Source organism: Nuphar pumila, chromosome 7 (assembly GCF_984573655.1).
Source record: "Nuphar pumila chromosome 7, dmNupPumi1.hap1.1, whole genome shotgun sequence".
Classification (NCBI taxonomy): domain Eukaryota; kingdom Viridiplantae; phylum Streptophyta; class Magnoliopsida; order Nymphaeales; family Nymphaeaceae; genus Nuphar; species Nuphar pumila.
Window position 1 is genome coordinate 12,723,750 of NC_143255.1, and position 27,840 is coordinate 12,751,589.

Below are 27,840 nucleotides of genomic sequence, written 5' to 3' on the forward strand. Positions count from 1 at the left end.
ACTCGACTAAAAGGTCGACGCACCCGCGTCGACCGTACCCGACACGGGTGCGGCTTCGGACACGGTCAACTAAGTGTTAGACTCAGTCAATGCACCGGGGCCGAGTCCGTCCACGTTTTGGACTCGGTCAACATTGACCGAGTCTATATTCATCCATTTTTAGGGCAAAAAACTAAAAAAATCAATTATATATATATATATATATATATATATATATATATATATATATATATATATATATACAACAGACTGTGTGCACAGTCACAGTGACTGTGGTGTGTGCACAGTCACAGTGTGCATAATCACAGAGTGCACTTTTTAAAAAAATATATATGGTCGAGTCCCCGTGTCCAAAATTTTTGAAATTGCGCCGCACCCGTGTCGCACCCACACCCATGTGACATAGGACAGAACCTTGCTTGGTGCCCACTAGAACAATGGGAACTGATGGAGCATAATGCCTCAGCTCAGGAACCCACTGTTTGCAGCAAGAAGAGGATGAAAAACAATAAAGAAAAAAAAAGTTTAGCAGCCAATTTAAAGATGCATAAGTCAAGTAATATATTCAAATTAATGCAAATGAGATAAATTTGAATACCTTCTTCATTACATTCTCAAAACTTGGTCTTAATGTTAAAGATGAGTCAAGGGTCATTTAAGTCATTTCGATAAACTGTTAGGGGATTTTTCATCTTTATAAGCTTTGTATTTGTAATTTTTCACTTTATTGGGGGTATTTTGTCTTTAGTCAGCCCCTTCTGTGTTCAATATGTAAGAGCTATAATGTAACCAGATAGTTCAACGAGCCCTAATTTTTTCATCATCTTCTTCTTTTTCTTTATTTCTTCTCTTCTTCTCTTCTCCTCTAATCTCTCAAATTCTTTTTCCTAACCCTAACAAGAGTCAAATACCATGGATTGAACAGTTCACTCAGAAGGTAAATTAGAAAAGATCTTATGATTAACGCAAAAGAATCACTAGTGTGACAATAAATTTCAGCATTTGGGCTCTAGTATACAGTAAGGATCTTTAATGAAATATCACCAGCATGAACAGCATATGGTGGGTGAACTGCAGGAAACCTAGTGGTAGTTTGTGTCATAGATAAGCACCTTTCTAACCTCATACTTATCTTTGCAAGAGTGCACTAGTAAACAAAAATAAAATAGAATATGTGGTCGGGGCATATATATATATATATATATATATATATATATATATATATATATATATATATATAAAAGCATGATCAAGACAGAGTTTAACACCAAAAAGATGAAAAGAAGTCATATGATGTAGTTTGAAATGGTTTTGTGCAAGTAAATGGAGGCCTAAAACAACACCTACAAGATAAATAAGATACACATAGGGATACCAGTAAGGATTTGAAGGTAAATAGTGACAAACAAGTCTTTACAGGTAAACAATGAAGCAACAAGAGGAAAGGAGTACCAATTAGTGTGAGAAACAAAATGAAGTATAAGGACCTAAGAAGCTGGACCATGTGTATAGGATAATTCATGTATTTCCTATCAAACTGATGAATGCCTCATGGAGCCAATGTAAGGCAGCGAAACTGTTGCCAATGCTGAGATTTCTTCCTCTCATTTAATTCTTTTTGATACATGCAATGCATCTCAATTTTTAAGTTCACATTAATTGGGCAAATCATAAACTTGTTTCATGATCTTCTTGAATCATACAAATGAAGAAACAAACTCTGTGTCTTAGACCACAGGTAGTGCGGTTTTGAATCCCAGTCTAACTGCAGACTCTCTCTCTCTTTCTCTCTTTCTCTCTCCTATCTTTGAATCCCTATGTAACATACTACTAAGATATTCTATTGCATTGTATCTGCATGTCTGCCAGAGTTGTATTGTCAAATCAGATCGCCAAAAGTACTCAAAACTCAAGACTCAATTTTGCTAATTATGAAAATAGAAAATGTTTTTAATCACTCATGAATAGCATACACGGTGTCAATCGCTCTCTTCTCTATCTTCTAGTGTCATCAAGCACTGCAATTCAAGCATTATAACTATCATTCTATCATAAAGATCAAACTAAAGAGCTACTCACAAACTAGTAAAAGAGAAACACCTAAAGGGGGTTTAATAACCCCCGAAAGAACCTAGTGTGACTGATTCAGGTTTGAATTCCTGGAGGAAGGAGTGAATGTAGCTCTGGTACACCGTGACTGGCGGGTAGTCGAGGCGTCCGTAAGCGAGATCGTTGGACGTGGTGTTCATGTACCACTCCTTCACGGGAGTGTTGAGAGTGATCTCCATCCAATGCCTTTGTGCTTCGTAGTCTCTGTATTTGGGAGGAGTTGCCTCACCTATTCTCGTTCACAAACAAACAAGAAGGAACAAATTGTAGCCGAAAATGGAAGAAATCAACCGTCTGAAGAACAAATCACAGAACGACAACTGATTCGACAGTTAAGAGAACAAAGAATCGAAGAATAATAAGAAAGCTAACCAGAGTAGGAGTGCAAGTGAGAAGACGAACTAAGGTGAAGAGGAGGACGATGCAAAAAGCGACATTCCTTTGATGGAGGAACCAGACGGGTCACAAATCCAGAGTGAAGGTTTGTTGCTCTTCTGCCTCTTCTGACAAGGAATGTGAAGTAGCCATGGCCATCAAAGTTGCATCCATGGCAGAGGCAAAGAACACCCAATTTTTTTTAACACGGCAGAACTCTCACCCAAGACATCAAAGAGGCTTTCCTTGGGCTTCCTCTCCATCGTCATTCCTGAAGGGTAAAAACAAAAATCCCCCCCGAGCTTCGTGGAGGAGATCGCGAGGGGGTTGTGGAGGGCGATGGGGCTCAAAGAGGCACACTCGTCGAGATGAAATGAACCCTCCCTTCATCCCTGTTACTTTTGTAACAAGGGGGAGGGTGGAACGAAAATATCATGTGTATGTGGACGCAGCGGATGCGCAGAATGTCGTCTGCCGCATCCAACGTTTGTTGAAAATCGCTGTTCCCCGTGAGATTTTCGCCTGAATCACACTGGGAACGACATCAAACATGCCCTCAAGGAATCCACTTACAAGACTCATAAAGTGAACCACAAGGTGTTCTAAAAGAACACACTCACAAACCCATAAAAAGAGAATGAAATATAATCTATTCAACAAAGAAGTGTGCCAAAAGGCTTACAAATCAAATGAGAGAACACCCTTATATATACAAGAGGGTAGAGAAAAGAGAGGCTCACAAGACAGAGGGAGCCAAGCTCCCAACAGCTAGAAACTAGGTTTGACTGTGCCCAATGGCTAGAATTTCTAGCCGTTAAGAGCAGTCAAACCCAGTTTGACTCTCCCTCTAACATATATATTTATTGGCAAATATATATATATTATATTGTATATACACAAATATATATATATGTATATATGTACAATTTAACACCTATCAACTAATCAAAATAGAGCCATTTTCCTGCATACGATCTTAATTAATCTTTCTCCTAAATGATATTATTTATGAGTTTGTGATGAAAGTTTGGTAGAGTTCACCACTATGAGCGTTCGATAAATGCTGAAGGTGTACCTTTTCCCAATATAGATGGTGGTCTCATGAAAATGCTATATATGAAGAAATGTTATCTGCAGCTGTTGGTATCCCAATATAGCTTTAGTGCCTTATTTCTCTTTTTCTTTTCCCACTAAACTCCAGTGTAGGAAGAGTGTCATTTGTGTCCTAATGTGTCTTTATCTAAGCCACCTATAATTATAGAAACCATATCATTTTCATTCATCAGGAAAAAATTGATCATCCACAAAGTGAACTCTTATTTCAGAAGTATATATATTGTTGAGCATCATAACATATTAACCAGGTGCACTAATAGAAACTTATAGAAGTTCAATCTTGTCATGACAACATCAACCATGTATTTTGGAAGCATAATTATTGTTGGATCCTGTAACAAAATTAAGCTTTCAAGAATGTCCTTTCCCAAACTTCCATATTTAAACTAATTTCTCTTATTATTTCAAGATCTTCATGGATATTCTAAGTGAAGACCAGACAAGAAAAAATATAAGAGGAAAATTAAGAAACGCAGTTCGAAACTTAAAAGATGTCTTTGCAATGTAATTTATATTATTATATATTATTACACAATGGGTATTATTAACAGGGAGGGGGCTTGCTGAAGCTTTCAATTTCACATATATAAATCCGTTCATTTAGAAAATCATTTTTTCCAGGTAGACATTATTGTAATTTTGGTAGCTTGAAGGTCATGGTGACTATTCACACTTTAGTTGATGTTGGCATCAGGAAATTAAAGCTTCATTAAGTGCAAAGAAGAAGTTCACATTGTGATAAGGTTGTTTTCATGATATCTTCTTTTGCCTGCTATATGCTAGTTACTTTTTGCTATTTCTAATCACATCTTTTGTTGAATGCTATTTATGTAGTGCTTTGGCACACAATTTGTAGGATTTCTCAGAATAGGCACCTAAGGGTTGGGGCTAAGAAAGTGTATATTAATTTGTCTTCCTATTAAAGGCTGAATGGTGCAGATATCAATTTGCCTGGATGGCACTTCTCTAAGATGCTTCATAGTGCCAAGATCAAGTTTACAGACCATTCCATTTTGCGAATTGTCCAAATATTGGGTCAACTTGGGAACTGGAGGAGAGCATTGCAAGTGGTTCAATGGCTTCAATCTCGTGAACGTTTTGAGTCCTACAAGAGCAGGTAACTTCTGCCCCTCAGTTAGGCACCTACATCTCCAGTACATAAGAATCTTATTTTATATTTTTATTTTTCAAACTTCTCTAACTTGTCTGTTAGGTTTCATTGCATGTATTGGTTTAATACAGCTTCATATTTTGCCTTGTGGTTATTATATTTGAACAAATGAATAGTCCATTGGTTCATTGAGTGCCATGCTATAGTAGGTGTAGTGAGAATCTTGTTTTATATTTTATTTTTGCAAACTCTACAAACTTGTCTGTCAGGTTTCGTTTTATGTGTTGAGCTGACAAAGCTTCACAGTTTGCCTTTCTTGTGGTTATTATGTTTGAGTAAATGAGTAGTCCATTGGTTCATTTGGGTGCCATTTTTAGTAGGTGCAGCTTAATTTCCTCTTCAGTTTTGCTTTATAGTCGATAATAATGAAAATGGAGCTGAGTATGCCTATTAATCTAGCACCTTATATTGCAGATATATTTATACAACTGTACTCAGTGTGCTTGGAAATGCAAGAAGGCCTGTGGAGGCACTTAACATATTCCATTCTATGCGTGTAATATATATTCTCTGGCTTCTACTCATTCTTGTAATTTTTGTTGTATCTACAACTCTTTCTGACAAGTATCATAACATAAATTTAAAATTTTCCAGCAACAATTATCATCATATCCTGACATGGCAGCATATCATTGTATTGCTGTCACTCTAGGACAAGCTGGACATTTGAAGGAACTTTTCGATGTTATTGACTCTATGCGAGCTGGCCCAGAAAAGAAACTAAAGGAGACATTGGAAAAGTGGGATCCTCGCCTGGAGCCAGACCTTGTTGTTTATAATGCTGTGAGAGACTTTTTCTACTGTGCTGCATAAATTCCTCTTGTATTTCTTGAGTGGTACAGATTCCTCTCATGTTATGGTAGAAGTGACCATAGTGTTTTTACTCACAGATTTTAAATGCATGTGTTCGGAGGAAGCACTGGGAAGGTGCATTCTGGGTATTGCAACAGTTGAAGCAACATGGGATACCGCCTTCAAGCACGACATATGGCCTTGTCATGGAGGTAATTATTGATTTCATGTCAGTCATGCTCCAGAAAATTTCTTTGTCATGTTGCTTGAAATTCCAGTAAGGGCAATGATTCATAGGAACAGAATCTCAGGATCACATGCTAAGGGATATGTTACAACCCATTACATTCAGCTGGAAAAAAGTATAGGTATGAATATAACTGCTTATATTTGATAAGAATGAAGGAACTTGCTTATATTTGATAAGATGCACATTATATGAAACCAACATATTTCGGTGGGGATTCAAAACATATGGTTCAACAGGACTGAATACCTAAAGTGAAAGAATGAAAGGATGCCTGAAAGAAAGTGTTGTGTATGTGTGTGCATTTATGCGAGTGTTTGTGATTTGATAAGATGAACATGTTGTGAAACCAACATATTGCAGTGGAGAGTCAAAGCAATCATGCAACAGAATTGAGTGGCTAAAAGTGAAAGAATCAAAGGATGCCTGGAAGCAAGTGTGTGTGTGTACTTGCTTGCATGTGTGTGTGTGTGTACTTCTCTATTTCTCTCTCTATATATATCGTGGTTGCTTCTATGAACTATATGAGATTGTGAGTTGTGACAGCTCAGGATTGTCATATTGCACTTATCACAATTAATATAAATTCATTATCAGTCCTATAACTTCTGTGAATAGTAATAATAACAGATCAATGAATAAGCTTTGAACAAATATTTCATTTGATCATTTCAGTTGTCAAAGGGGATTTTGCAATGAAACCAAAGTTTTTCTTCTTTCTTTCAGAATTTTGAAATATTCTGAAATTTTGCTTCATTAATATTTGTGCTTTAATTAACAGGTAATGCTTGCATGTGGCAAGTACAAGTTGGTCCTTGAGTTTTTCAAGAAAATTGATAAATCATCAGTTCCTAACATTTTGACATACAGAGGTATCTAACTTTTAAAAATGGATGTGTTGCTTTTGGTATTATTCTTTATTTTTTTGAACAATTAATGTTTGTTTTTTGTGCAGTCCTTGTGAATGCTCTTTGGAAGGAAGGTAAAACAGAGGAGGCTGTACTTGCCATCCAAGATATGGAAAGAAGAGGAATAGTTGGTTCAGCTAGTCTGTATTATGATCTTGCTCGTTGTCTTTGCAGTGCAGGAAGGTGTCATGATGCTCTACTTCAGGCATGTATTGTAACTAACACTCATGAGTCAATTTTTGTTACCTTTATGCTGGGTTGAGAATTTTGAACTATAAACATGCTGTTATTGATGAGTTTCTCTGTGATTGGTTGTCATTATAAATGCATCTTTCAAAGTCTTTCGTTTGGTTTTATTTAACTTGGAACCTGTGCCAAACTTTATCAACTAATGTAAGTTTCAGTCAGGATTTGCATAGAGATGATTGAGGTCTGTGCTGCACAAAGCCTGCTTGCAGAATTGGTTTTGTGCATAATCTGGAGGATCATTTGGTGTATAAAAGCCATAAGTTTTTATTGTTAAAGTATTATATATATTCATAATATAATGAATATATATAATTATGTTGTAATAGGTAATACCCACTAGGGGAATTTTAGTGTTTTTACCTTCTGTAATTAGGTCCTATAGGGACAGTTTTGTACTTATTTTTTATTTTTATTTTTATGTTTTTGTATTTCTCTTTTTATTTTAAGGGCTCTATGGTCATTAACCATAGAGTCGTTGGGCTCCTAACGACTATGGGCGCTCCCAAGGCTTGTTGCCTTTAGTCTCTTTGTGTATAAATAGGGACTCCTTGTCCCCATTAATTTAATGCTTTTTGTTAAGCACATTATCCAGTGTTGTACGCATATGTAATGAGAGGTTGAACACCTTCAAACACGAACAAAGAGTCCACTAACAAGTGCAAAATACACAAGCATAAGTGTCATCAAGGACACAATCACAAATGCTACGAAGACCACAATTACAAGTGCCACCAAGAGCATAATTACAAGTGCCACCAAGGGCATACACAAAAGATAAAAAATAATATCTTTATTTGAAAAACAAGTATGCAAGAAGCATTATATTTAAAAGGGGCATGGACCCCTATTTATATACACAAGAGGGATAGAGAGAATCCTAAAAGGGGGAAGGAGAGAAGACTAAGAGAGGGAGGAGACAAGAGCCAACTAGAAATTTAGCCGTTGGTTTCCAAGTCAACAAGTGTTGACTTGGTCCAACCTCTCATATATATATATATATATGTACAATTTAACTCTCCCTCAAACTTACGTTATGATGACCGAATGTTTGCCTAAGAGAAAATGAAATCTAGGAGCAGAGAGATGTTTGGTAAAGAAATTTGTCAGCTGATACTCATATGTGACATATGGCAGATCATTGATTTCGTAAAAATATTTTTTGAGCATAGTGGCAGTCCATTTCGATGTGCTTTGTTCTTTCATGAAAAGTGTTGCTGGCAATGTAGATAAAGCTCTTATTATCGCAACACATATTTGATGCTCTTAGAATTTTGATTCTCATATCAGCCAGGAATCTTCTTAACCACACCACTTCTATTGTGGTTGTAGTTATAGCTCAAAACCTAGCTTCAATTGAGGAGAGGGAGACCTTCTGTTGCTTTTTGTACCTCTATGAGATTAATGAATCACCTAAGAAAACACAAAAACCCGTAGTTGAGTGTCTGTTATTAGGATCTCTCCATCAGTATATATAAGTAAATCTAGGGCAGTGGAGGAAGACATAAATAAATCCTCTAGAAACTGAATTTCTTATATATCTAATAATATGCAAAACAGCTCTCATGTGAACAGATGTGAGAGCGTGCTGAAATTAACTAGTCGAGTGTACAACATGTGCTATATCAGGTCTAGTAATAGTTGTTAAGAAGACGTGATATGGTTCTGGATCCTCGTCTAGTCCAGATCCATATATTATGTTTTATAATTTTTAATTTGCACATGTGCACATATTTGTATTTTGTATTTATAATCAGGGACATTATCGTCCATAATATTTTGTAAAGTACTGTATATAAACACAGTTTTTCTAGGTCACGACGAATGACCTTTCCTGTGCAGTAGCCTCTTGTTTTCCTCTATCTACTTTTCTGCTAAAGGTTGATTGATGTGGTTGGAACTACAAGTTCTCACATAGTATCAGAGCAGGTTGAATCGATCTACGCTCACTTAAGGTTGGATTCTTATTTCTTCCCTCTTTTCTTTTGTCCATCGTTCTTCTTTTCTTTCCTCTTTTGTTTCACGTCAAATCTGAATTTCAAATCTGGGTTTAATTTTAATCTCTCTATTCTCTCGTTTTCTCCATTCAGTCTAAGACAGATCTGATCATATTAGATCTGGTATTGTTTTCTTTCTGACCTATCCTTTGAAGATCTGTGATTTCTTATTCTCAAAACCAGATCACGTTAAAACTAATCTATTCTTTCCTCTATTGCCTTAATTGGTTAAATATCTATTTCTTATAAAATCGTTTTCATTCTTCACCCCTATTTCCTTCTTTATTTTTCCTTATCCAGATTGTTGTATTGCATCTCATTGTTGTTGGGTCAATTTTTCTTTTTCTTCTCTATTTGATGTCATTTTTTTTTTGAATCACACAATTCATTGTTCTGACATATTGTGCTTCATAAGAAACTGTGTTGCGGTTTTGGTACATAACCAAAACTAATATTTAAAAAAAAAAGGATACACAACACTAGATCCATAATCTAAGGTATCAGAAAGTTTGCAATACATAATTGAAAAATATGGATTTGTCCTCTACTCATTATGGTCTTTCCTCTAGCTTTCTCAGTCAACTTGTATATGAAAAACTCAAACCATTCAAATTTCTTGACTTGGAAAAGACAAATAATCCCTTTCATACGAAGCCAAGATCTTTTTGGGCATCTAGATTGATCAACTCCAGCCCCGCTTCAATTTATCATGCAGGAAATACAATATGATAAAGGGGTTGTCTCATCTCAGATTATTCAAAATCCTGATTTCATGGCTTGGATGAAAAGAAACCAAGCACTAGTCGTGTACATCACTTTTACTTTATCACAGGAAATATTGATTGCAATTCCAGATGATTGTTCAGCCACTGAACTATGGAATATGTTGGCTCAAACTTATTCTCAAATGTCGGAAGCAAAGGTTTTGTATTTCAAGCAAGAATTTCAGTCATTAAAGAAGGGAACCATGTCTCTTATGGAATATCTGAATAAGGTAAAAAATATCACAGATCAGTTGGCTCTTGTTGGATGTGTGATCTCAGAGAGAGATAAGGTTCAACAAGTTTTAAGCGGACTGAGAGCAGACTATCACGTTCTTGTCATGTCCTTCACATACTTGCCTGTTTTACCTAGTTTTGAAGATTTACGGGCTAAACTGTTACACTATGAGATTAGTTTGAAGAGCCTTTCCGATGATGATGGTGGACAACCTATGTCACATGGGTGTGGGTACGAGTGCGGAGCAATTTTAAAAATTTTGGATACGGGGACACAGCTATATATATATATATATATATATATATATATATATATATAACAATAATAAGATTGAAAATTTTAAAGCAAAAATAAAAAAGTAATTCTATTGAAGTAACAACACAAACTTACCAAAATATAACACATAAAGAAACTTGTGAGTGTGATAACAACAAAACTCATCATAAATCTACTTCATCGTCTGAATTAGAGGGAAGAACACGATCGAGGTAGTCCATGTTGAGCCCTCTACCGAAAAACCAAACGGAGGTAGGGGGCTCCGGCCTCTGCCGAAAAAACAAATTGAGGCAGGAGGGCGGAGCCCCCTACCGAAAAATAGATCTGAGGCATTGTCGGAAAAGAAACTGAGGCAGGGGCCTCCGCCCCCTGCCGGAAAACACAAATGAGGCAGGGGACTCCACCCCCTGCCGGAGGAAGAACGAAAGAGGGAGGAGGGATATACCTGAGAGGACCGGTGGCTGGCATCGCCGGCAGCTACGGTCGCCTGGGTCGCCGGCGAGCCTGAAGGGGACGAGGAGCGAGGGACAGGTGGGGGAGAGGGAGCGATCGACGGGGAGGGGTCTGTCGTCTTCCCCTCCCCCTGTGTAGCCTCTTAAGGGTCGGGCCCCGACCCCGATACCGTCTTGGATCCGGGTCAGGTTTGGATTCGGACCCAACCCGAGTCCAAATCAATTTTAATAAATAGACAAAAATAGACTCGGTCAAAGTTGACTGAGTCCAAAATATGGGCGAACTCAGCCCCGATACATTGACCGAGTTCAACACTTAGTTGACCGTATTCGCCCCGTGTCCGAAGCCACACCCGTGTTGAGGCGTGTCGACGCAGGTGCGCCGACCTTTTAGCCGAGTCCGTGTAACTTAGTGGACAACTTGACTCACAAAAATGTTTTGGATACTAGGTTGACTTATGGGCAAGGTCGTGGTGGAGGAAATAATTATCATGGAGGTAGAGCTCGAAGATGATATGGTGGACAAGGGGGGCGTAGGTTGCTTCCTACCCCAAACATGCCTACTAAATCTCATGCAGGAAATCTAAGAAATATTCTCACATGCTTCCTATGTAATAAAAGGGGACACATTAAAGTTGACTGTTGGTTTAATCCTCAAAATAAAGGCAAGAATCCTACTATTCAGTCAAAAAAGGCGGACTAATGAGAGTAAATCTAGTGGAGATGTGCAACAACTTTTATTGGCAGCTCTCTCAAAGATGACAATAGCACAAAATGACCAAGGAGTATGATATATAGACTCTGGGGCAGCCACTCATGTCACGGGAGATGCAGGTAAACTCTCAAACTTATCTTCTTATTTTGATAAAGGTAGTATTATCACTGGAGATAGAACTCATCATTCCATTTCTCACATTGGGGATACCATAATACCCTTCTTGAATTCATCTATAAAATTGTCTAATGTTTTACTTGCTCCTAATATAAAAAAGAACATTATTTATGTATCCAAACTTATTGATGATACACATTCTTTTGTCGAATTTACTCCCTCTTCTGTGTATGTCAAGGACCTTCAAACGAGGGATCGCCAATGAAATATGTATATCTTCAACGAAGATCCTTCTGATTGTGTTCGTATTCCTGTTCCTATCGTCTTGAAGCCTTCATTGGAGTATGATGAATCCTCTTCTATCTTCTTAGTCTGTCTAAATATAATAAGTCAAATCTTTGGCATAGTCAACTTGGTTATTGTAGTTCTTTTTTTGGTGAAAAGCTTGTAAGAGATCATCTTATCTCCTTATTTGGGTTGAGTCCTACTTTTGACAATGAGAAATGTACAAGTTGTCAATTGTGCAAGAGTCATGTTCTTCCCTTCAATTCAATTAATAAAAGAGGTTCAAGACCTTTTGAGATTATCTACTCTGATGTATGGGGTCCTGCATCTACTTGTTCTCTTTCGGAAAGTCGATACTATGTTGTTTTCATTGATAGTTATTCTCGTTATACCTGGATATACTTCATAAAACATAAATGTGAGGTTTTTCAATTGTTCAAAACCTTTCATGCCTTTGTCAAAACTCACTTTTCGTCAAATATTATGAATTTTCAGTGTGATGGGGAAGGTGAGTACACTTCAAATATTTTATTGCCTTTCTTCGAAACAATGGTATAAGTCGCAGAGTTTCCTGCTCGCACACACTGCAATAGAATGGTGTTGCTGAACGGAAGCATCACCACATTGTTGAGAGTGCGATGAGTATATTGCATGACAATCATATTCTTATTGAGTTGTGGACAAAAGCTTTTCACTCTGCGGTTTATATTATAAATTGTTTGCCGATGGTCATTTTAGCAAAAAAATCACCTTATTATACTCTTTTTGGATAGCACCCAGATTATGATAGTTTACGCATTTTTGGCTGTGTTTGTTATTTGCATATTGACAAATCATTAAGAAATAAGTTTCAAGATAAAGCTTCTAAGTGCAGATTTATGGGATATGTAGATGATTATAAGGGATAGCGTTGCTACGAGCCTTTGTTCAAGCGTGTTAAGATCTCCAGAAATGTAGTATTTGATGAGCAAAATTTTGAAGATGGGTATTCTTTACAAAATACGCATCACAATGTTGAAATCTATTCTCCATGGTTGAATGCCGAGTTGTTTGCTAACATCAATGGAGAGTGTTCATCAGATTGCAGTGTTGTTCCCATGCCTACCCTTGTACCAGATGAAACCTCTTGCACAACTCAGATCGAGATTGACAATTTGTCGCGCAAGGAGATTAAGAAGTTTTCAAGACCGGTCTATGTGAGAAGAGCAACAAAAAGTATACCCACCGTTAATGATGTCATTGTTGATGAACCTAAAAATTATTCATTTGTCAGGAGATCAGAAAGAATTCGACACCTAATTCAGAGATGGGTTAGTTATGATAATTTCACTTTGGATTTTCAGTTATTTATGTCACAGGTTGAAAAGCAAGATAAACTTACTACCTTCTATCAGGCAGTCAAGTCACAAATTGACCCAAGTCGTATGTCTGCCAATTGAAGAGAGCTCTTTATGGTCTAAAGCAAGCATCACGGTCCTGGTTTGATAGTTTTTCTCTCAAAATTCAAAATCTTGGTTTTTGCAGATGCAATCTTGATCACTCACTTTTTATCTTCAAGGACGAGCATACGCCCACATTCTTATTGATTTATGTAGATAACATAATTATCACGGGCAACTCTTGCAGTTATATCAAGGAAGTCAAGGAATTCTTAAGTCAGAATTTTAAAACGAAGAACCTTGGAGAACTGAGGTACTTCCTTGGCATAGAAGTTGACAGGAAAGACAATGTGTTGACTCTAACTCAACATAAATATACCCTTGACTTGTTAAGTAGAGTAGAAATGAAATATTGCAAGCCCTTAGCTACTCCGAGTGTCTTACCGTAGAAGCTGAATTCTCAAGATGGAGACTTATATGATGATCCCACCAGATAGCGAAGTTTAGTCGGAATGCTCCAGTATCTTACCTTCACTAGACCAGACATTGTCTATTCTGTAAATCAAGTGTCTTAATTTATGCATGAACCTCGAGCTGGGCACATGGATGCAGTTAAACGGATATTGAGATACTTAAAGGGCACGGTAGGAGATGGACTCGTTTACCAGAGGAATCTTATAGATAATGGAGCTCACAAAATCCTTATCTATACAGATGCGGACTGAGCAGGAGATCCAGATGAGAGGAGGTCAGTTTAAGGCTATTGTATATTTCTTGGTAGTAACATTGTGTCTTGGAATAGTAGAAAACAAAAAGTCGTTGCCAGATCCAGTTCTGAGGCTGAATATCGTTCCATGGCAGCTGCCACAGCAGAAGCTACATGGATTAGACATTTGCTAAGATAATTGGGAGAATTTATCTCAAGATCATTGTTACTGTGTGATAATCAAATTGCGATAAATATTTCCTTTAATCCCATTCATCATAGTTGCACTACACATATCGAGATAGATCAACATTTTGTGAGGCAAAAAGTTGAAGAGAAAGAAATTGAGTCATACTATGTTCGCACTGAAGATAAAGTGGCTGATATGTTCACAAAGGGGCTGACCAAAAACAATTTTTGGTTCTTAAAGAGCAAGTTGTTCATGATTCAAGATCATGTACAACTTGAGGGAGGCTCTTAAGAAGACGTGATATGGTTCTGGATCCACGTCTGGTCCAGACCCATATATTATGTTTTGTAATTTGCACATGTTTGTATTTTATATTTATAATCAGGGACATTATCATCTATAATATTTGTAAAGTGCTGTATATATAAACACAGATTTCTATGTCACGATTGATGACCTTTCTGCGCAGTCCATTGTCTCCTTTCATTTACCTTTTTGCTGATAGTGAAGACGTGTCTGAAACTCTGACAGTTTGTGCTATTCTTCCCCATGAATTGGATTCTGAAATCATGTTAGTGAAAAGACGTCATTTCAAACATGCCATTAATGAGCATGTGTTTTAATAAACAAGATGAATTGGGTCTGGATCCTGAGATCCAGACCCAATCGTGAATGACGTCTTTTCAATTAGGACCTTATGCATTCATGAAACACCTTTCATCCGTTTCAAGTGAGAGTTATGCATGTACTTGCACGTGTGATGACAAGATGGTGAAGATCAGGAGTTTATTCTTATCTAATAGTTAGCTTGCTTATTATTGACTTCGATGGTTCGATATTCATGGCCCCGCTGTACATCTAAGGGAGTTGCTTGTGGAATTTTTATGAGTATGCTAGATACCAGTGGGTGTTTTCATGCCTGATTTTTATCCTTAAATTTTGTGCATCTTCCCATGTTTGTGAACAAAATTTCTGCTAATAAGATTATTTCATGCCCTAGAGTTAGGGAAGGACTCCATATACTTCACTGTGTTGTAGTGTCTCTCGGAGATCCTGTCCTCATAACATGTAGAAGCAAGGAGTTATTGAAGCGGGAGGTCTTCATATGATGGAAGCTGTTTACAAATTCGTTGATTTCTATTGTTTGCAACTTCCCTTGAACTTACTATCATTCAAGGTTATGTGAGAGTGTCTGCATGTGTGTGCATGTCAGTTTTTTAAACCACTGATAGAGTTTTCTGGATCTTTTTATATAAGATGTGGAAAAATGTAAACATATTAATGAAATGGAAAGAATAGATAGTGAAAGCTACATTTTGGACTAGATGCTTAAACAATTGAAGGTATCCATTTTCCTTTGCTTTATTTTAAGGCTGTATGCTCTGTGCTCCATACGACTACCCGTGATAAACCTGATGCTTGGCAAGTCCTGCTTTTTGGTGCTTCAATCATGGAACTTATTCACACTTTTTTTATTTCTTTGTTTGCTTTTTTGAAAATTTTAAGCAGCTTTGACAATTATTGTTGTCATCAGCCACTTGGTGATTAGGAATGGCAATGTGTGTGTACATTGTGTATTTGCCTCCGTGTGTTTCATAAAGCCCTACTAGACTTTCCTGGATTTTATTATGGAAGATAAGGAATATTTTTAAAAGTCAACCAAACAGGAACAAGATAGCAAAATCTACATTGTTAGAGAAGAAGCTTAAACTGATTGAAGGTTTCCTTTTTCTTTCGTTTCAGTGTCAAGCCTTTTACTATGTGTTTCAGTGAAGTGAAGAACCTGCCACTGCCTGTCATGAACCTGATGCTTGACGCCTCCTGAGTTTTGGTTCTTCCATATCAGAACCTGCTCATGTATTGCTTCCTTATGTTTGTTTGCTTGAAACTTTTTAGCAGCTTCATTGAAATGCTACTGTTAGCAACTTCCACAAAAGCTATTTGTGGACCTGTTAGGGCTGTTTGGATGATAGGGGGCAAAACCTGGGTTTTTTTTTTTCCTAAAACCTGGTTTTTGGCAAACCAGGCTTTTAACCTGTTTGGATGACCAAAAACCTAAAACTCAGGTTTTTCGTTATCAAAAACTAAAAAAAAAACAAGGCCAGCCATTTTTCGGCCAGCCACTAGCGGGGGAAATGGCCAAAATGTCATAAAAAAAAGAAAAATATTAGTCCGGCCGCCCATCAGCCAGAAATTGGCTGGAATGATGTTGCCCATGCTGAACAACACCATACCGGCCATTTTCCATCTGTTGGGTGGCTGGAAAATGGTTGGATAAGAAAAAAACAAAATTGCCGGCCACCCACGAGCCGAGAAATGGCTGGGATTGTGTCACCCACACCGTAAGACATCATTCTAGCTATATCCCGGCCAGTGGGAGTTCAGAAAATGGCCAGACAACGATGAAATAAAAAAAGAAAAGGATTTTCCTGCCATTTCTGTCCAGCCACCTGCCTGAAAATGGCCTGATGGGCATCACCTTGACTGGGCGGGTAACAGTCTGGTCATTTTCTGTCCGGTGGCCGGCCGGAAATAGCCAGACAATGGTGGGATGTGGAAGGGGCTGTTGAGGGGTTGAAGGACCCTCCCCGATAAGCCAAGTTTTCAACTTGGTGGGGAGGGGATTTTTCAGTTAACCAGGTGTTTGCAAAAAACTGGTTTTGAGCCCAAAACCCAGTTTAAAACTGGGTTTGGGGTGTCATCCAAACGGTTAGTGATCCGGGGGAAGGGGGGAGCATGTATCCGTGTGCAAGTGAACATGCCATTTTTATGAAACCCCTACCAGACTTCTCTGGATCTTATTATAAAATATGTGAAGATTTTAAGCGTATCGACGAAATGGAAGAGGACTAAAACTGCATTGCTAGATTGGAGGCTTAATCTGACTGAAGGTGTCCCATTTTTTTTAATTATAAGTCTTCATACTACGTGTTCTGGAGAACTGTATATCATGCCACTGCCTGTGATAAAACTGATGCTTGAATTTCCTCAATTTTGGTCCTTCAATCTCTTATCCCCAATTCTTATGCATGGAAACCATGAGGTCTTCATAAAATCCAACGTAAATTCTAATGTAGCTCTGGCTCGCTCCATTCATTTTTGCAGGTTGACAAAATATGCAAGGTTGCAAAGAAACCTTTGGTTGTGACTTATACTGGGCTAATCAAAGCATGCCTTGATGCTGGAAGCATAGAAAATGCAATATACATATTTAATCATATGAAGAAGTTTTGCTCCCCCAACTTGGTTACTTGCAACATGATGCTGAAAGCAATGGTTGAACAAAGAATGTTCAGTGATGCGAAGGATCTGTTTTGGAAGATTCTGGATAGTGGTGAAGTTGCCAACACAAGAACTGATTGTGGGGAAAAGCTAGCTCCAGACAATATCATGTACAATACCATGTTAGAAGCATGTGCTGCAGGAGAGAAATGGGATGAATTTGAGTGTGTTTATCAGAGAATGTTGCATCATGGTTACCAATTTGATGTGAAAAGGCACCTTCAGCTCATCTTGGAAGCTTCTAAAGCGGGAAAGGTACTATTCTTGTTCCTTTGTCCCTATGTGAGTCTTATCTCTTATTTGACTGATAACCTTACAATGTTATTTTCCTTATAAAACCATGCATTGAACTCTTGGTGATCTCAGTCAGGAATGTGGGGGATGGGCATCCCATTAACTCGTTTGGGGGTTGATTGGTGTTGCCTTTTGATAACTGATGGCACTTGGTTTTAAGTTCTAAACACTACCTAAGACACTAACATGGTACAAATTTTAATATCCCACCCTTGCGTTTGCAGGTCTTCATGTCTTATTTCTGGACCACATGCCTGAAGCTCCTGATGTTCTTTGATTGCCAAATCTTAAATTAGACTGATCTTGAGTCTCCTTTAACTTTCCTATTTCTGTCAAAGTGTGGTATTTGAGGATTCATAAATCCGACTTCTCAAAGCTTATATAAGTCAAACATCTTAAACCATAAAAAATGGCAATCTCCTATGGGAATGATCTAGTTAGTAGCTTGTTATGACCGACCAATAACTACAGTATCTATTTGCATTTTATTTGTGAGATACATGTTTCAGCCTGCAATCATTTCAGCCTTTATTTGACCTTGGAAACCTTTCCCATGGTTAGGCATATTCTAGAAAACCTTGATTACTTACATCCATAGAGTCAGGGGAGTTGGACCTGCGAGTCCCAATATGATGCATGCATGAAACTGTCGGTGTCTAGAGTTCCATTCTTCTTGGTTGGTGCAGAATTTGCTAATGATAGTTTTACGAGGTTTAGATTAACCATAGGAAGTATTTTTCTGTCCCCCTAGTATGAATACATCTAATCCGTGTTTCTGGGTGTTTGGCTTCAGGGTCATTTAGTGGAGACCACATATAATCAGTTGGTTCAGTCAGGAAGGGTTCTCCCACCTTCCATTCTCAAGGAAAGGTTCTGCTGGAAGTTGCAGGAAGACGATTGTGTTGGTGCTATTGCTTGCATTGTTGGCATGGTTGGAGACTCGCAGTCTTTCTCTAAGAAAGCATGGATGGATTTATTTAAGAACAACAGCCATCGGTTCCAGAGGACAACTTTGGTAAGATTGGTGAACAATCTAGTTACAAAAGATGATCAAACTTACCAGGCCTTGGAAAGTTCTTGCAGGGAATTTATTTATTCTAACATCACAGCAGATTCAGTCGACAGCATGGCAACTGTATCTAATATCTAAGCTATTATTTTTTATCCAATTAATGTTTCATAATTGTTGTATATATGATCATCCTACTAGATTAGATTTCATGTGCATGGGGATAATCTCTAGTCTTTGAACATAATGTCACAGGGCCGTTTGTTAGACTCTCACACAAAGGAAGCCTCTTTCCTTTGAAGGGGCCACTTTTAGGGATGGCAGTGGACCGGGGGAAAGCGGGGCCCCGCCCCGCCTCGCCCCGTTTGGACCGGGGATGAAGGGTATGAAACGGGGATGGAGGCGGGGATGAAGGTTAAAATCCATCCCCGTCCGGGGGTGGAGGCGGGGATGGACTGGCACGTTCCCCCGCCCCGCCCCGCCCCGCCCCATCCCCGCCCCGGCCCCGCCCCGGCCCATCCCCGCCCCGCCCCCGGCCCATCCCCGTCCCGGCCCCGCCCCATCCCCGCCCCCAACTCAGATGAACTGTTTACTAACCCTAACTCCCTTCCCTAATTTCCTAACCCTGGAGCCGGGCGACGTTACTGTGCACGTAGGACGCCGGGTTCTCGATAGCGTACCGGACTCTGGCCTGGGCGGCGAGGTGCATCACGTGGGTGAAGGCGACGAGGTCGAAGAGCTTGGCCAGGAGCCGGGCGTCGTTGATGTCGCCGGCGATGACGAAGACGCCGTGGTCGCCGAGGATTCGACGGCGGGCCTTCTTGAGCGAGGGGTCGTAGTAGTCGTTGAAGTTGTCGAGGCCGACGACACCGTCACCGCGCTTCCGGAGGGCGAGCGAGACGTGGGTGCCGACAAAGCCAGCGGCGCCGGTGACGAGCACGCTCATCCCGCGGGGTCGGGGACGGGGGCGGGGTCGGGACGGGGACGGGGCGGGGGCGGGGCGGGGACGGGGACGGGACGGGGCGGGGACGGGGACGGGGACGGGGCGGGGGTGGAGGACATGAAACGGGGATGAAGGCGGGGGTGGAGGATAAAATCCATCCCCGCCGCGGAGGCGGGGCGGGGGTGGAGGATAAAATTTTGAGGCGGGGCGGGGGTGGAAACCTTGTCCCCCGCCCCGCCCCACTGCCATCCCTAGCCACTTTGGAGGGAAGGTGCTTCCCCATGGGGGGAGGTATGAACCCATTTTGACAGGAAAGCTGTTTTTTTTATTTATAATGTGGCTCCCACCACATATTTTTCATGGACATGTTTGTTTCACCTTTCTAGGAAAGAGACTCTATTTCCTATGAGAGGGAGCCTCTTTCATAGGAAAGGGCACGAAACAAATGCCTCCTTGGAGTGTTGTCATGTATCAACTGTGAATCCCCGGCATTGTCATCACAATTTCCAAATCTCCCTGTCACCATTCACCAAATATGAACCAAGTGAAAGCATTATGGAGACCACATGTGACATGGCTGTGCTCACATGAGGCGCCTAAGTGGGAACACAATCTGGAGGAAAACTGTCAGCATATCTAGTGGAACTTTAATATAAAAATAAAACTGTATCATCAATGAGGGCAGCTTCGAATTTCCCTATGATAAAAAGTTACCTCTTCAGCTCTTCTCCTTTGGCTTCATGTTTCCCTACAGGGTGTCTTAGACAATTTTAGATTTGGTCAGTCTACCGTGCACATGCCTTAGTATAAGCCTGGTAGGGTTGGCTGCATCACATGGTTTGGGTGCAACAATCCCTGCGAGCTGGTGTATGGGTCCTGCCAATCAAACGCACCCTCAGTGACTGGGTCTCATGAACCCACGAACAACTTAGTAAATAATATTAAAAACTTCCCATCTTATCTCTTAAGGTTATTTATTCCATTCACAGGGAAGGATTGTGTTGGAAAAGGGTGAGGAATAAACATGAAGAGCTTGATTGGGAGATGCAGAATTCGGATGGAATATGAAGCTAACAATAAATGAACTACGATGAGGCTTCTTTTTTTAGGACGAGGAACCCTCGCTGAAGGAAAACCCCAGGGTCCCCCCCACGACCACCTTGCCTTACGTTAATTGGATGAGGTAGCCATGATTATGCATAATCCAACGGTCATTTGTCCAGTTTTTTTTTTTAAACACGCAATGCTCTATGATCAGCTCTAATTAAAGTTTTCTTTCTTTAAATGAACTATGGTCAGGTTCGGGTCTGGGTATAGCTGAAAAAAGTAGACCCATATAGGCTAATGGGTTCGGGTTTCACCTCGGGTCTTGATATGGTTGGTATTCTAGACCTAAATATCTGCCAATAAAAAAATATATAAATTAATTAATGAAATCAATTGTTTATTAAGAAAATTAACAAGTCATGTAAAAAAACTGTTTATTAAGAAGATTATATGCTAATACAATAGAAGCTTAATATCTATTCTAAATAATGTCACAATCTGAAGATAAAAAGAACATATTCATGCCAACCAAACATTTTAGGCTGAAAGAAAAAAACCAATGATGGGTCATATTCAAAATGTATCAAATTTAATGAGTTCTTGAGTGTTTTTTTAGGATTCACTTTAATCCGACAATTTTCATGACAAAAGGGCTGTAGGAAGTATACACAAAAATGAATTAAAGTTTATATTACTAAAATGGAATGCATATTAATTTTAAGTTTATCAACGTCATTAAATGTTTAATTGAATATATAATAGTTACTTACTAGAAACTTTCATATGGATCTGGTATAAAACGGGTTCGGGTACAAGTCAATTCTGGTATATAGTCGGGTCGGTTTGGGTTCTTGTGTATAATCAATTCAGGTAGACAATCGGATCAGGTCGACTCGGTTCGGCTTTAAAATATAGGAAACCATTTGGGTCAGGGTACATAATCGGGTCGGGTCCATTCGGGTCAAGTCAGGTATACCCGACCTAGTTACACCCCTACCTACAGCCCATAGATAAGTTTTCTCTCTAGGAACATTTTATATCTTGATAAAGACCAATCCCTCTCTCTCTCTACACACATATATAATCAGTTGCTCCTAAACAGTTTATCTCTTAAACCATCATAAATATTTCTAAAAAGCATGTGCTTTTTGTTTAATCCTAACTTATAGATGATTCACTGCTTATTCACTAAAAGCTATACTTTGGATTGAACCAATTTGATAAGGAAACCCAAATTTTTATTTCACCAAGTTTTGGTGTAATATGAATTTTTGATTTTTTTTAGTACTTTAAAAATGCATCTAAACACTAAAATGCCAAATCTGACACATGTTTTCTACCAAGTATAAAGAATACATTATGAGTTTGGATGATTTAGGAGATAAGACTATTTAGAAGCTGATCATTATATATATATATATGGTTAATTTAACATTAAACTATTGTATTTAACATTAGATGGATTCAACTTTAATAAAAAGAACTAAAATACCCTTACAAGTGTTACATCTTAAAAAATGCACGGTTACTTTTTTGGACTTCATAAATCTGTTGAACTTAGAGAAAAATGAAAAGTCAAACATCTTTTATACAAAAATAATTTTATAAACATATCAAAGTTACATTTTTGACCTCAAAAAGTAACCATGCAATTTCAAAAATGTTATTATTTTAAAAAGATTTTAGTTATTGTAATAAGGTTGAATTCATCTAATGTTAAATACAACTAGTTTAATGGTAGATGAATTCAATTATATTAAAATGACCAAAATACTTTTAAAAAAGTGACATTTTTTTCAAATGCAAAGCTACTTTGACTTGAAAAGAAAAATTTGATAGATTCATAAAGTTACTTTTTGGAAATGGTGTTTGACTTTTCAATTCCCTTTATGTAATGCCCAAAAAGTACTCTTGCATTTTAAAAAGTACTAAGGTATCAAAGTTATATTTTTAACCTCAAAAAGTAACAATGCAATTTTAAAAATATCATTATTTTAAAAAGATTTTAGCTATTGTAACAAGGTTGAATCCATCTAATATTAAACATAATTAGTTTAAAATTAGATTAACTTATATATATGGGATAATCAAATCCTTATAAGATTAAAAGTATTTTAGTTATTTTTATAAGGTTGAATACATCTAATGTTAAACATAATTAATTTAATGTTAAATTAACTTATATATATATATGAAATAATCTAACATATAACTAAAATACCTTTAAAAGAATGACACTTTCAAAAAAAATGCATGGTTACTTTTTTGGCATTACATGTCATTTAAACTTGAAGGGATTTGAAAAGTCAAACACCTTTTTTTAAAAAGTAACTTTATGAATTCATCAAATTTACCCTTTTGACCTCAAAAAGTTGCCATGCATTTTAAAAAGGTCATTTTTAAAAAGTATTTTAATCATTTTAATATGGTAGAATTCATTTAACGTTAAATACTAGTTTAATGTTAGCTTAATCACACGCATATATATATATAAAAGCAAGTTTGTAAGACTATAAATGAAACTCCAGTTGGATTAAGCTAAGATTGAATGACTCTTAAAAAGGAAACCTAGGACTCTAACTCAATCTTTGGCTGGTGTACGAACGGTTAAGAAAGCACTCAAAACTTGAACAGGGAATACACATACACATGAAACACAATTTTAACATGGTTCAGTCAACTTAACCTGTCTATGAATAAACACTATTTAAATTCACACGGAAATGAGTGTAACTCTCTTTATTTATAAAATCTTTCATGTGTGAGTTACATCTAGACAAAAAGACTATTATTTTCAATCTCCTTAGAGTCCTTACACATAAGAGAAACATTATTGAGATGAGGCATTTCTCTTGTATGAATCTTACTTAGTTCAAACTTTTTCTTCTCACGAGTCTTTTCAACAAGGAGCTTCTTAGAAGGACTCTTATGTAGAGGCATGTAAGGACTCTTGGACGTCCCTTCTTGAGGAAGACTCTTAGATGTTCCCTTAAAATCTGTACTGAATCTTGGATCTAAGTCTGACCTTAGATCCTTTGTCTTAACACACCTCCTTAAGCCAATCTCTATGAAGTTGAACTTGTTTCTGAAATGATTAAACTTTGGGCCATCAAATGGTATAGTCAAGATGTCTACAATTTGATCTTGAGAAGAAATAAACTAAACTTTAATTTCTCCTTTAAAAACCTTTTTCCGTACAAAATGATAATCAAGTTCTATGTGTTTGATCTACGCATGAAAGACAAGATTTGTAGCAAGATATGTAGCACCTAGGTTATCACACCATATAACCAGAACACCATAAGGAAGAACATTCAATTTTGTCATTAGCTACTTAAGTCAGGCAAGTTCAAATACAAAACCCGCAATAACTTTATATTATGCTTCTATACTAGATCTGGCAATTGTACATTATTTGGCAGAGCTTAAAGACAATAAATTGGTTCTCATATAGGTTATACAACCATATGTAGATCTGGGATCATCTGGGCACCCTGCTCGGTGAGCATCAGAAAATGTGTGTACAGAAAAATTATTGGTTCCTTTAAGATAATGCATGATCCATTTTACATAAGCCCAATGATCCTGATTTAGTTCATGCATGAACCCACAGACTTTATTGACTAAATATGTAGTATCAAGCTTGGTAAAAGTGACATATTTTATGGTGTCAGCTATGCGCTTGTGTTGGGTGGCATTTTTCAATAATGTTAAATCACATTCAATGTAGTTAGAGTGACAACTGATTTACAATTTGTCATCCCTATTTTGAGCAAGAGATCTAGAATATATTTTCTTTGACAGTGCACAATTCCTAAGGCTTCATGAATAAGTTTTATTTTAAGAAAGTAGTGTAGAGGGCCTAGATCTTTGATAGAAAATCTCATCCAAAATTGTTTATAATCTGCTTAGTATTTTTATATGAGTTGTTTGTAATAATAATGTTATTAACGTAAACCAAAACAAATATATGTATACCCTTTTATACCAAATAAGCATAGACAGATCAACCTTTGATTTAGTAAGCCTCAATTTTTTTAAATAGACACGTAATCTTTCAAACCACATTCTGGGAGCATGTTTTAAACCTTAGAGGATACGGTTGCACACAAAATTTGGGTAACTCTTATTTTTAAAGACATGAGATTGACTCATGTACACCTCCTCTTGTCGTATACCATGAAGGAATGCGTCATTTACATCCAGTTGATGAATTGACCAGCCTAAGTTGAATGCAATAGAGAGAACTAGTCAAACTAATGTAGGTTTAATAAAGGATTTTAATTCTCAAAGTAATCAACTCCCTCATGTTGGCAACAAGATGAGCTTTATATCTAGTTATGGTTCCATTTGCATGCCTTTTAATCTTACAAACTCATTTGCACCCAACTAGATTGGCAGCCTTTTCTAGAGAGACTAGGGTGCAAGTTTGGTTTTGATGTATGACCTTACCTTCTTCTTCCATGGCATGATGCCACTTAAGTTCAGTGAGAGCCTAGGTGAACGAGTATGGTTCTTGCTCTTCTTATCTCACCTCACTCAAGAGAAGAATATGATATTTTTATTCCAAAAAATAGCATAAGTTTAATAGTTTCATCCTAGGTTTTGGTAATCATATGGTGTGTTTTGGATGGAGGTTGATGGGAAAGATCAAGAACAAGATTTAAACCTAGAGATGAGGTTTTGAACAATAGCCCATGTTCATTGGATTCACTTGGTTAACTAGGTTGGGTGAGTGAAGAGATTTCACGCTTAGGTTGCAGTTTAAAGACAGGAGACTGATGAGAGGTCGACACAGGCATGAAACTGTTAGGTGACCCAAACATTTTATTAAGTAGGTTAGTGGACACTTTAGTATTCTGACTAGGTAAGGAGGTGGCATGGTAACCTATGGGATTAGGCAAAAGAATTGGGACCAAAGGTTGCCTTTGTGTAGGACTAACAAAAAGAACTTTTTTTATTTTGAATTCAAGTTGATACTTCTTTAAATGTGAGAGACTCTTTCTTTCTGGTATAGAAAAATTTATCTTCATCAAAAATATATCTTGAAACAAAGTTTTTTCAGTTACCGGATCATAACACAAATAACATTTATAGTTGAAACCATAATCCAAAAAAATAGATAACACGTGCACCCAAAAAAATTTAGACACTCATACACAGGGACACATTTAAGAAGGAGCTCATATGTAGACTTTTGGTCAAGATTAGGTGTAGAAAATTTGTTGATAAGATCAGTTCTAAAGGCATTTATCCAAAACCTGTTATCCAAAGATGAATGGAACAACAGTGTCAAATACATCATTTTGTTTAGAAGCATGGGGACAAGACAACCATCATTTGATGCCACAACTAGATATAAATTTCTAAAGTTGTCAAACTCTCTACCATCATCACTATGAAATATCTTTGTTTGACTCCCAATTTATTTTTCAATAATGTTTTTAAAATTTATAAAATATGTGAAAGCATCTTATTTTTTGGCAAGCGTAAACAACCATAAAAAATAAAAAATCATCAACAAGCAACAAGTAGAACTTGTACCCTTCACAGGGCATCACTTGTGCAGGACCTAGAGGTCTGCGTGGATTAATTCTAAAGGAGCTTGAGCAGAAAATTCAACTTTACTAAATGACAGTTTATGAATCTTGATGATAACACAAGATGTACATAATTCAATCTTATTTTTTTCATAACTAGAATTGACTTATCTTTTTGAAGCTTTTTCAAAACCTGAAGACCATAGTGACCTAGTCTATAGTGTCAAACTTCATCAAAGAATTTAAACATCTTATTACTAACTTTAGCCAAACTAACTATATGAGACTGATTCTCTTTCTTATGTTGTCTAGTCGACCATGGGTAAAGTCTTTCCTTAATCGGTCATTTTAAGAGAATAATCCAACTTTATGGATCCTTTACACAAAATCTATTTGCATCAAATTGAAACAAAAAATGATTATCGCTTGTTAATTTCGCTACTAACAAGAGATTTCTCTTAATAGAAGGCACATGAAGGACATCCTTTAACATGGACTTTTTATTTTAAAAATGTAATGAAATACTATAAACTAAAAACAGGTAGGTGCATTCCACTTACAACCATGACTCCATCTAAGCCCTGATATTTGCTCTTACCAATCATGCCTTGATCTTCAAAGGTGACATGATGTGTGGCCCGTACCATGCTAAATCCTACATGTTATGTAGGGTCATGACCATAAATGCTTTTGGAATATCATAGTATGTGCAGGTAGTATGATTATGAGAACTACAAAATTGACAGATTACATGTCCTTCTCTATGTTGTGGTCGACCAGGCTGAGACTAACCTCCTTGATTATCTCTATTAAAATTTTAAAAATTTTCAAAAGGTTGCCCAACTCTTCTGAAGCGACCTTAGCCTCGACCAAAGGCACCACTTCTTTCACGACCTCCCTGGACAAAGAAGGTTATAATGAATGACTTTTTACGAAAATTGCTTATTTATCATCTGTAACATCTTCTCTTGATTTAGCAAGAGTTCATAAATTTTCACAAAAGAGGACAATAAACTACAAGTGTAAATTGAGATAACAAAACTTTCACGTCTCTAGAAAGACCATTCAACATGTAGTGAACCAAATTTTCATCAAATACTGGTTTTTACATAGCATATAACAAGTCAGCAGGATATTTGATATGGTTTAGATAATCTACCATACTCTTTTCTTCTTTCCGAGCATCCTAAAGGTTCTTCAATTGGAGAATGTCTATACTAGATTGTGATGAGTAAGATCTTTCCAATGTGATCCATGCATATAAAATACGTATGATCTACCCCAAGACAGGCTTTGTAATAGTTACACGAATTCAGCTAAGGGTTAGTTGATCTGCCCGTTTTCATACTATAAACTATAAACTATAAACTTTGGATCCAGTTTCACCTCTTCCGTTCTTTAATAAATTGCATGGGTGAATAATAGGAACTATCAATGTATTTTATCAAATCTTGAGCAAATATAACTGACTCGATTTGTGATCTCCATAAGAGATAGAGGAGATAGTTGTATTGATCAAGCTTGATTGACACTAACAAAAAAAATGTATTCCACTATATGGTTAGATTCAACATGAGGGAGGAGAGACCCAAAAAAGACAAAGTTGGATTGGATTGGATGTCATAGAATCACAACAGGACTTCAC

General features: G+C 37.5%; 1 protein-coding gene across 1 annotated transcript in view; it reads left to right on the forward strand.

Moving 5' to 3' along the window:
* Window positions 1-18,909, forward strand: part of LOC149831177 (pentatricopeptide repeat-containing protein At1g30610, chloroplastic-like) — a 35,761-nt gene extending 16,852 nt beyond the window's left edge. The window contains exons 2-9 of the mRNA XM_090013724.1: window positions 4,526-4,717; window positions 5,186-5,267; window positions 5,366-5,554; window positions 5,662-5,775; window positions 6,592-6,682; window positions 6,766-6,923; window positions 17,186-17,617; window positions 18,450-18,909. Coding sequence (XP_089869850.1) covers window positions 4,526-4,717; window positions 5,186-5,267; window positions 5,366-5,554; window positions 5,662-5,775; window positions 6,592-6,682; window positions 6,766-6,923; window positions 17,186-17,617; window positions 18,450-18,806 — 1,615 coding nt within the window. The 3' untranslated portion in view covers window positions 18,807-18,909. The remainder of the gene's footprint in view (window positions 1-4,525; window positions 4,718-5,185; window positions 5,268-5,365; window positions 5,555-5,661; window positions 5,776-6,591; window positions 6,683-6,765; window positions 6,924-17,185; window positions 17,618-18,449) is intronic.
* Window positions 18,910-27,840: the final 8,931 nt, after the last annotated feature.